Source organism: Diadema setosum, chromosome 19 (genome assembly GCF_964275005.1).
Source record: "Diadema setosum chromosome 19, eeDiaSeto1, whole genome shotgun sequence".
NCBI classification, from domain to species: domain Eukaryota; kingdom Metazoa; phylum Echinodermata; class Echinoidea; order Diadematoida; family Diadematidae; genus Diadema; species Diadema setosum.
In genome coordinates, this window is record NC_092703.1 from 23,910,187 (window position 1) to 23,921,264 (window position 11,078).

The 11,078-nt window shown below is 41.9% G+C and overlaps 1 protein-coding gene across 1 annotated transcript in view; it reads right to left on the reverse strand.

The window, feature by feature from the left end:
• Nucleotides 1–11,078, reverse strand: part of LOC140242588 (sperm-associated antigen 17-like) — a 41,343-nt gene that overhangs the window by 28,719 nt on the left and 1,546 nt on the right. The window contains 9 exon segments of the mRNA XM_072322338.1: nt 291–807; nt 1,946–2,089; nt 2,857–3,086; nt 3,912–4,047; nt 4,854–5,035; nt 5,491–5,688; nt 6,628–6,805; nt 8,391–8,585; nt 9,401–9,541. Of these exon segments, the coding sequence (XP_072178439.1) occupies nt 291–807; nt 1,946–2,089; nt 2,857–3,086; nt 3,912–4,047; nt 4,854–5,035; nt 5,491–5,688; nt 6,628–6,805; nt 8,391–8,585; nt 9,401–9,541 (1,921 nt within the window).

The following is an 11,078-nucleotide window of genomic DNA, read 5'->3' on the forward strand; positions in this document are numbered from 1 at the left end:
ATTTATATAAATATGCAGGTGTTTCACCAACTTGACATAATTTAAAGGGAGAAAAAAAAAAGCCCCCGGACAATTACCCTGGACCCTTCCTCTAACCCTAACCCTAATCCTAATCCTAATCCTAAGCCCAACCCACACTCTAACCCTGACCCTAATCTTTATTCTAACCTTATCGCTAACCAGTATCTAGCAAGGGGATAATTGTCCTCGGCGGTAATTGCCCTGATATGGATAACTAGCTATACATGCATCCACTGTATAAAAGTATGGAAGACGTGAGTAATCATTACCTTCAACCTTCTGGAGATTCTCCGTTGTCAGTTCCGTTATTCCTTCATTCTTCTTTTCTGCACTCTCCTCCCTGATCTCCTCCTCCTCCATGCCCTTCTCCCTCTTGGCAAAGAGTGGGTAGGGGTCGTCCCAGACGATGCCCTCCGAGATGACCTCGGGGGCGACTCGCCCGTCCTCCCCCGTACCCCTCAAGGCCAGGCTCTCGAAGACGAACTGCTTGAAGGCGCGGTCCACCTCGGCCTGGTCCAGGACGCCGTTGCCGCAGTGGTGGAGCAGCTCCTGGAGGCGGGCCGCCCGCTGCTTGACGACGCCCGAGGAGGGGCGGGGAAACTCGCGCAGCTTGGCGACGGGGATGTAGTCCATCATCGCAAGCTCCGCCTCCAGGGCGTTGAAGCCGTGCAAGCTCTTGAGGTGCTTGAGGCGGAGGGAGATGTTGTCCCCGTACTGGAGGAACTCTGGCTTACTGAGGGAGAGCTTGTCGGATGGAGGCCCACCTTGCAGCTGGTCTTGTGATGCCTGCTTGAAAAGAAATGGGAGCAAAGACTAGACTAGATATACATACCAGTACATAACGACGTTCAACTTATTTCTATGTACAGGAATAAAATCACTCTATACATCACGTAATTGAATCATGAATCATAATGTCATCAGATTTAAATAGCAACAAAAACATGAGGAATGCTGTGTAATTCCACGGCATATCTATAAATTCTCAAATTTTGAAATGATGACAGTACTTTGGGATGAAATCTTTAACAACTATTAAACAAGCTTTGGTAAATGGTTGTATCTTGAGGTGTGCACTAAAAGCTGAATATTTTATGAGATACTGTAAATGTCGCAATTTCTGCACTGCTAAATTTTGACGCTGATCAAGAGTCGCTAAGAAAAACTATTCGCGGTTCTTAAATTCATGCTGTGTAACGTCTTACCCATATGTTTGCTACCAATTTGCAAAAAAGACAAAATTGTCCAACATTTCCATGCATGGAAATCTATGTATGTAGTACGACTTTAAAGTGCAATATGCACACCAATGTGCGCATATCACACCTTACTCTAGACAAGTATGTTTTACTCAAGCACAAACATTTGATTACAGTATACTAGACAAATAATTCTTTTGAATGTACAGCTTGCACAGAAAGCAGCTAGCATACACACACACGCACACAATTTACTAGTCATCAGCTGATGCAACGCATTACCAGCATTCATGCCATTCAAAATGTGCATAGAAAATTGTAAGGATATTTTCACCGCTTTATCGAATTTGTGCTAGCCAAAAGTAGCGGAAAATCTGCAAAATGTACTGCAGATATTTCTACATTTGCAATACAATACTGCTACATTGCCAAGCCAGACTCCCTCACAACCATCACATTACTTATGTCAACTGAATCCAATAGGCAGTGGTCTTTGTCAAGATAGATACTTCTGTAAAGCAACATATTTCGCAGCATGAAAATTTTGCGAATTAGAGCAAATAGGCTTTTCCCCAGCATCAAATATTCGCAAACTGCCTCTGGCATTCAATGCATAGAGTGTAGACAGGACTTCTGTGTGCATTTTAATTTTGCAAATCTTGGTTCTCGCGATATTGGCAAAATTAGAAATGCATGCAAACATTTTTTGTGTTGCTGTAACTAACCTCTCCATCTCCCTCTTTGGAGCTGATGTGCAGTTTGTCGGCCATCTTGTCGATGTGGGCCGCCAGGCTGTGCTCGAGCCCGTCCTCTCGGGGGATCTTGGTCCAGTCGCTGGGAGGGCCACGGTCCTCGGACGTGGCCACGATCTGAGGGAAATGCAGCAACATCAACACATCTCAAAGATGGTAAAAAATCTATTCACGGTCGGACTGCAAGAGAAATGGTCCAAGCAATTTTCTTCATTCCTTTTTGTTACATTCATATCTTCCTCTGTCACTTTCTCTCTATTTCTCTCTCTGTAGACTGATAAATACAAGTCTAGCAGCTACAGGTAGAAGATATATGGATAAATGTATGCATGCATACAAAAATATGTATACGTATCTCACATTTTATACACTTGCTTACACATTAATATATGAAGAGTTTGTTTGCAAAAACCGATAAGTCCTTATTTGCCAAATGGAGATATTTGCGATTAAAGGTCAAGAAAAATAAAGAGAATTATAAGAAAATTTTTGCCTCTTTTGACCATAACTTCAAGAATGTACCATTATATGTAGTGACCAATATATCATTTAAAAGGTATTATTTTGTACTTTATGACAGAGACCGTACTTCAAAATCTTCAAAAATGGACGTATCGGTTTTTGCGAACAAACTCTTCATATAATACTCACATATTACACACTGTACTTTCCTTCATACATTTTACAAACATACAATGAAATACAGTTTGTACATACAGATTGTACACATATAGGTTAGCACAAGTGTTACATTACTTGTATGTAATTGAAAGTTTGAGTTAAAAAAATAAATCAATACAGTGGTATCATACACACAAGATATGGCTATGGACTCCTTTTTTCATGAATTTTTGAATAAATTGTGAGTTTCTGTGACTGCATACCTGTTCCAGCATACAGTGCATGATGAGGGGAACGCTAACACTCTCCTGTGGTATGCTGTCCATCAGCTCTGTGTAGTAGCGCGTGTCCACGTCGGCGGACACCACGATGGGTTTCAGCTCGGGCGGGGCGGCCGCGTCGGCTGGGGGCTGCTGCTGGCCGGCGGCTTGGGCGGCGGCTGCCTGGGCGGCGACCGGCACGCTGGCAGAGATCATGGACTGGGTGTCACCAACTATAGGGGGATGTCGGGGAGAGTCAGGAAAATCTTTGATAATCTTTGATTACTGTTCATATTATAAAAACAAAAAAGAAGTTGTTATTCTGATGAACTCAGCGGCAAAGTTTGATTTCATAAACCACATAAATCTCTTTAACTTGTTGAGGTTGAGCTGATTTTCTTACAACACCCATTTTGCATATATACCTGCCTGAGTATACTCAGGACTAGTGTTCTACAGGATAAGGAAACTGCGAGTTGTTTGAATCATTAATGCATCCCGGCTCCCCTGTTTCCTTAGAGTTTATTCATTCCAGAGCCCTGTTTCATCAAAAGATATAATCGATGTTAAATTTCCTTAACACACAGGCTGCCATAGATTTCATGATAGAAATCAACTTTATAATCAATTTGAACTCTTCATAAAACAGGGCCCAGACCTACATGTACCTATGCTGACATTTAGTACAAACAAATGAATGGGAAAAGACATTCTGCAAATGTAAAGTCTATTTCCTCTCCCATACTTCTCTATCAAGAGGTTTTCACAATAGCAGGAATGCAAGGTTGAATTCAACTTCTTCCCTAGTTAAACCAGAGGGTACTCCGATCAAAGAGAAATTCTTGGCAGGTGCAATATTCTTGTGAAAAAAAGTTACTTTCGCTATTGACGGACCTCCAACAGAGCACTTACTTTACTTTCTTTTTCTAAGCCATTTCTAAGCCATCAATACTTCATTGTAAAATATGTCTTTTTAAAAAATATATTTGCAATTTGATGTCAGCACAATCATCTTTCCACAGTTAAATTCTCTGGCATAACCGATGGAAGGTCCCCACCTTGTGAAGCGTCTTGGACCAAAGGGATCTGGATGAGCTTCATGTTGGCCAGGAAGTTGCGGTACTGCCTCTCAGCATCCAGGAGGTCATACATCATACAGGCCACGTCCTCAAACATGTCTGTCCCAAACTGGGTCTGGCAACGGGAATGAAATGATAACATAATCAATGGGTTGGATTTAAAAGATAAAATAGTTGGATAAATGAGATACATGTATTGTGAGAGGATACATAAAAGATAAAATGGTTGGATATACAAGATTTGATGGATATACAAGATTTAATGGTCAGATATACATGTACATGATATAAAGTTGAATATATAACATATTATAGTTGGATATATAAGACATAATGGTTGCATACACCAAATGTAATGAATTGATAAGAGTAGATACAATGGTTAGATATAGCTCTGCAGTGTGTGAGATTGATCTCATGTTCACACAGCAGACATGTAGTTTCATGATCAAGGCACTTAGGGTACCAAACTAAACCAATAATATTAAGGGGAAATGAAAACATGTAAGGTTGGCCATCATTTTACATGCATCTATATTTACTGGCTATGCCATACGCCAACTTAAGATTTGTTCACGGTTGATCCTACTTCAAAACATAAACACATTTGATGACATTTGATGACATGGACACACCATTGGGACAGACTGATTTCGTTATAACACACAATTCCCACAGACACCAGCCCGAGTATTCCCTGCACTCGTCTTCAACGGATTAATCTTCTTGAAGATAGATGATATCATTATGTGACATGAAGCCACAATATATGTAAAGTTACCTGCATTTCACTCTTTCACTCTTCAAGTATTGTGCAGCTCATTATTGATTGCATGGTTAATTTGACCAATCCTAATCTATATTCAAGACTATAAACTCTCATTCACTCCTGATGAAAACTTGACTGCCATAGACACTCACTCTCTTCTCATTGTCCTTCATGTCGTCCGGGACGATGTGATTCTTGACGACGTAGGTGAGCCGAGCGATGTCCTGGAGCTTGGATCCCTTGGGGGCGCTCTTCAGGAGGGGCTCGTGCTGGAGCCAGAACTTCTCCAGGCTCGCCTTCTCTTTCTCCTTCTTTTTCTTCTCCTCCTCAATGACTGGTAAAAATGAGAAAATATAAAGAGATGAAAATCATTAGCATATATGCAATAAATCACTCCATAATGATCCTACTGTGCCTCGATCACTGGTATGATGATTGAATTTAGATTAAAGCCACACACATCTTTTATATGTTCAGATGTCTTGAAAACTATCCAGACAACATCTTCTCATCACCTCAAACTAGACCTTTGGACTTTACTCTCTCTCTCCTCCTCCTCATCTCCACAATAGACAACCAACATCATCGATGCTTTCCATGACAAAGGCCACACATCTGCTACTCACTCTTGTCACATGACTGTGTCCAGCCAATCAGTGATGCTGGTCAGATGAGCCCCACTAAGTGCTGCCCAACATACATCAATCCTCTACCCACACTTACACCTGAGACACTGAACCCCCTTTGCCAGCACGCTTTCCTACCAGTGACCCGGAGGCCCCGCCCTACCTTCCGGCGGCCTGTCGTCCTCGTCCATCTCCTCCTCTTCCTCCCTGCGCCGCTTCTCGAAGAGGGAGTAGTCCTCCGCCTGCAGCCGGATGATGCAGTTGATGTGGATGCCGAGGTCGACCAGGAGGGAGAGCAGGGGCGCCTGGTCGAAGCCCTCGATGATCACGTAGTGCTGGCGTCCATCATCGGGTTCGTCATCTGTGCAAGATTTAGTGAAAGCATCATTAAGCAAATGATCTCATAAAAGTTACTTGTGAGCACACAAATGCAATAAAGACGTAAGAAAGGGTAAAAACATGAGCACTTGAGTTTAACCTTTGGCTTGTGCAGAAAATCTCAAATTGCTACAATGACAAATGAACAGCATTGAATATGTATCATTGCATATAAGCCCAAACATATCAAAGGCATATTTGACTCATGTTCCCATTTCATATCACAACATTTAAATGTTACATATGTACATCTGGCACTTATCAATGAAAAAAACAACTAAAAAGCAAGACAAATAATTGATTTGTCTTGACTAAAACCTGCAAGCAGGTAAACTTTCTTACGCCTCTGATATTTGTTAAGCAAAGATCCATCTCAAGAGAGAGTGCAGGGAACAATGAAAGTATATCACATTCAATTCAACCCTCTTCATGCCCAAGCACTCAATAGCATACAACACTGTAACTTGCCAAGCTTTTTTCATCAGCGTTCAGTCCCCAAAAATCCAAACCAGGGGGGTGTTTCATCAATTTAGTCAGCGCTGACAAGCTGTCATTCTCTGACAATTTCAGCAAAATCCTTGGTCTTGATTGGCTGAGATGTTCTGGTCACTGATTGTTACCACGGTGATTGTCAGAGACTGACAACTTGTCAGCGCTGACAACTTTCATGAAACGGTACCCTGACCTACATATAGCTGTCGAGTTTGTAGCAAGTCAACTCAAGCTTAGCAATGTGCATCAGTCAAACAGGAAGGCTATGGTGACACAGTTGAGATTAGGGACTTGAGGTAATTATTATCAATCAGCAATTATACGGTAGTTTCCAGAAACTGGTGCCAAACAACAAAGAAAGCACTCCAGAGTGCGTGCCAATCGGTGAACAAAGCACAGTAAGGGTCAATGACCTGTCAGCAGGCCTCACCTATGTACTTGTTATCGTCGTCCTCCTCTCCCCTCTTCTTCAGCTTGGACTCCTTCTTCGGCGACGGCACCTCCGGGGACTTTTTGCCCTTCCCCTTGGCGGGAGACTTGCTCCGGGTTCGCTTCCCTCCACCCGCATCCTTTCCCTTCTTGCCGTCCTTGGCGCTACCATCGGCGGCCTGGGTAAAAGGATCGAAACAAAGATGGTCAGTTCTCAAACTCGTTACATTTTGCTCACTGTAAATCTTTACTTCTGCTTGGCTCCATGTGTGGAAGGATGTGGGGGGGGGGGGGGGGCTTGCTCTTTTCCTAATTATGTTCATCACCAGGTCAGCTTTTTTGTATTCATGCAGTCATTGTCTCTCCTCTACTTCTGTTTTTACACATTCTTTTTTTTTTTTCAGCAGAAAATAATTCTGATGATCATCATAGGTTGTGTTCGATTTTTCTTTATTTTCCAAATCACCTCTTGAACGACGGTAGAAGGACAAAACCGTCTCAATACTTAAAGGTGCATGGTCCCGGTGTTTTAGTCAAATGCGTATGCGGGCGCACGGTGCAAGTTTCCTACAGAGACCTACGCTATCGACTTCTCTTTGGCGCTTACGGTTTGGCCCACTTTCCCGAGTCCGAAGAAGTCCGATTCAGTGTAGTCAGTGGTCCGATCACAGTTGGGCTCATGAATCGGCTGAGGGGGATGACAGCTTTAGCAAACTTCTTTTGTGATGTCACAATAACAAGCACATATGCACGCACCCTGGCATTACTACAGACTGCGCGATGTGCAAAGAAGACAACAAAGGCAACGTTACTTAGCAACACCTACGCACTTAACTCTTGATGACAGCTCAACTTTGGTAATCTTCGTATCAATGCTAACGATGATCGGCAGTATCATCAACAGCGCCATCTACACTACCGGGACTATGCCCCTTTAAGATGCATAAGAAGCAGCACAATCATATCAGAAGGGCGCACTTTATTACATCTTGTTAATTGTTCTTCGCATATTATATTGCCATATTCCTAATGCCTCCTGTAAATCTGTTAAAAGTACAAAATGCTGCAAGTAATCTGAAAACACTAACTGAAAAGGTAAATCTTTCTGCTTCCCAGTTAAAAAGCACAGCAGAAATTTGGGTTCATCAAAGCAATGTGTCTCGCAGCTAGCATAGAAAAACAGGAACAAATTTTGCAGCTCCACTCCTTTTTCTCATGGGATTATTTTGTTTTATTTCAGTTTACTATACAGAGAGTTATTAAGTACCGCTATCAAAGTAGTTACATATGTAAGGAAACAAAGAGCAAGAAAACAAACTGAATTCCAACTTTGTTATGTTTTGTTCTTTTTCAAAACCTAACATTTTGATTCCTGTCACAAGGGACATAACAAAACGATACCATTTGCAGGGCCGTCACTTGCTTTTTCAAGGGGGGGTGGGGCTTATATTTCTTGTTCCACTTCCGGGTTTCATCAGCTAACAAGCGAAGAAGAAGAAAAAAAAAAAGGACTTCAGCGCAACTTTCTGATTTCACTTCCAGGTTTCTTCAGCCGAGAAAAAAAAAAAAGGGCTCTTACTCGTGAAGTGACTGAGCCCGTATGAGCGAGTGGGGGGGTCTGGGAAGGGGTTGTCCCACCTCCGAGCCCGTGGAGATTTAAATTGTGCGTGCAAACTTGATGAGTAAAACGTTTTTTTAAGGGTCTGAAGAGGCGTGCGTTCACACCAACGCATCCCCCCCATGATCTGCCCATGATTTGCCTACCTTCTTCTCATCCTCTCTCCTCTTCAGGTCGGCTTCCTTGATGGCCAGGAGCTTCCACTTGAGAAGTTTGGCCAGGAGCGCCTGGGGAATCTCCTCCCCCTTGTCCAGGTACTCAGCCTTCACCGTCTCGCAGATTTCTGAGAACTGCGGCACATCCTTCGGCTTCTTAACTTTGGCATTCCCAAGTTCGATGACCTTCAAAGACAGAAAAGGGCATGAAGTTATTGCGGCATTTTCTTTTCTTCAATATGTGCCTCTGAAATTGTTCAGAGATTAGCTCTGAATGTATGCACTGCCACCTTGTGTTTCCATGAATGGTTCAGACTACAGGACTGAAAGTATCGTGACATAATTCTATTTATACATTTCTTATTCAATTGTTGTTTATTTATTAATTTGTTTCTTTGTTTCTTTGCACAGGGTCAATGGACTGTACCTGTCGATAATTTCACGGAAAAGGATATCTTTGCATATAATCTACAAATTGTAACACCTGTCCACATAATTTTTGTATGCCATAATTTTTCAATAGTTCTGCATGCAAAATTCATGAAAATTTCCCCACAACAAAATGCACATATCTTCATTATAATTTCAGCTTCTGATGTTAACAGGTAAGCAGAGATTCCCAACAGCATGTGAAAAAATAGTTTACACAAATTGTTATTAATTATTGATTAGATATTTTGAAAAATGCATCACAAGTAACACAGGGGTCGCACTAATTTTTTTTTTTAACTAGCCAGGCGGACTACTTAGAATCAATTTTGACACTGAAGCAACATTTTGGCTAGCCAGACGGACCAGTTACTTCAGAATTTTATGATTTTTAGCTAGTCCGACATGATTTTGGGTGGCCAATGGCCAGCGGACCGTCGCCAATTTCGAACCCTGTAACAGATAAGGGTTTAGCTTTAAAAATTGCTTAACCTTTAAAATCAATCCTGAAAAGTTTCTCTTTACAGCTGTATTCAAAGTCACAGAGTTCAGTTTATGACAAAAGGGCTTACCTCCTCTATCAGGGTTTCTCTGTAGATGACACTAAAGAGTTTTCTCAGCTTTGAGTTGACAGCACTGGATAGGATGCTGGCGTACTCCTTGTCATCAAGCTGGTTTCCTATGACAAACGATACGCAGGCCTTCCAGCTCTCCTACAGACCAAGAGATGATTGTCAAGACAGGAATAAGAAAGGCACAGTTAGGAATAGCAAGGAGGTTCAAGAGAATGGAGTCACAACTGTCGTATTTCCTTTGAAGTCACGTTTGATGCCGCCACTCGAAAGTGTTTGAAGCATGTGGCAAACTGGATCTGCCGCGCAGATAGGAAGACAATTGACTCATGTCTCATTGCATAATCATCAGCCACTTTCTAACGAAAATATGTCTTTGTGATGGTAATTACTTTTCGCCATCCCTACTTATAAAAGATAGGTGGTATATAATGGTAAAGACACGGGGATGCGCGAATAGAAATTGCGCAAAAAATGATGAAATGAAAATGAAAATTACTCGACTGGCCGTGCCCGGCCACTAATCTGATATATCTATTAATATAGAATTATACTCGAAGATTATTCCATATCAGTTTTATTTGGAGGAATGAAGTGGAAAAGTGATAAAACCGGCTTTCCGGGAGGGTACAGTTTTAAACACTTTCACATGATACAGCTCTGATTTACACTTTTGCACATATTTCTTGAAGGGATTGACCTTTGTTTAATGAGCTTTATCATTAAGTGAGATTTAGTTTCATTTAATAGATAAATTAGGCAAAATATAGCCAACATTAAGTTCACGTTCAAAATGAATCTTCAGATTGCTCAGCAAGACGGCGGCATCAAACCCCGCCACCAAAGGCACAGATGCACCTGTGGAATTCTTTTGTACATCAATAGAAAAGTGACAACTGTTTGAATAATTACAGCCAGTTGGAACTCCATCTCTTAAACCTCCTTGGGAATAGGATTCAGAAATGAACACCATCCCATAAGTCAAGTGATCAATTGAATATACTAGGTCATTGTGAATAAGTTTGATTACCGTTGTAGATGCCCTAAATCAATGGTTTAACAGATGTGAAATACTGGGAAAGACTGTAGCAATTAGTCTTAGTAATCATATCAGAAACTTTCTTTACATGAGAAAGGATGAATTACAAGGTCTAACATATATTGTTAGCACTGAGATCTATGTCTAATCTTCTCAAACAACTTGTTTTGACAGGTCTAAATCTAAGAAGGGTTAGCAAAATCATGAAATCAGCCCCACCACAGTGCTTGCATCCATGCATTAGCAAGCAAGGTTAGGTTAGGTTTAACTAAAGGCCCGGTCCCACTGGCCGACGGACACAAAGCGTATGCAGAAAGGACACAGCGGACGAGCAAAATTTCGGGGATGGCTTCATCCGCTTTCATCCGCTCCAGAAATTGACAAAATTGGCGAAAATTGGCGGTAATAGAACGGAAATAGAACGGACGTGGGTAGTATGTAGCGGGGATGTTAAACGGATGTCCATCGGAAACCTAGCTGATGAAAGCGGATGGAAGGGGATGACAGCTCCGAAGGGGTTACCGGAGATAATTGCGAAACGGACGCATAGCAGAAAAAGCGGATGCAGAGTGGATGCAGAGCGGATGCAGAGCGGATGCAGAGGAGATGCTTTCGAAATGCTTTATATACGAGATGCAT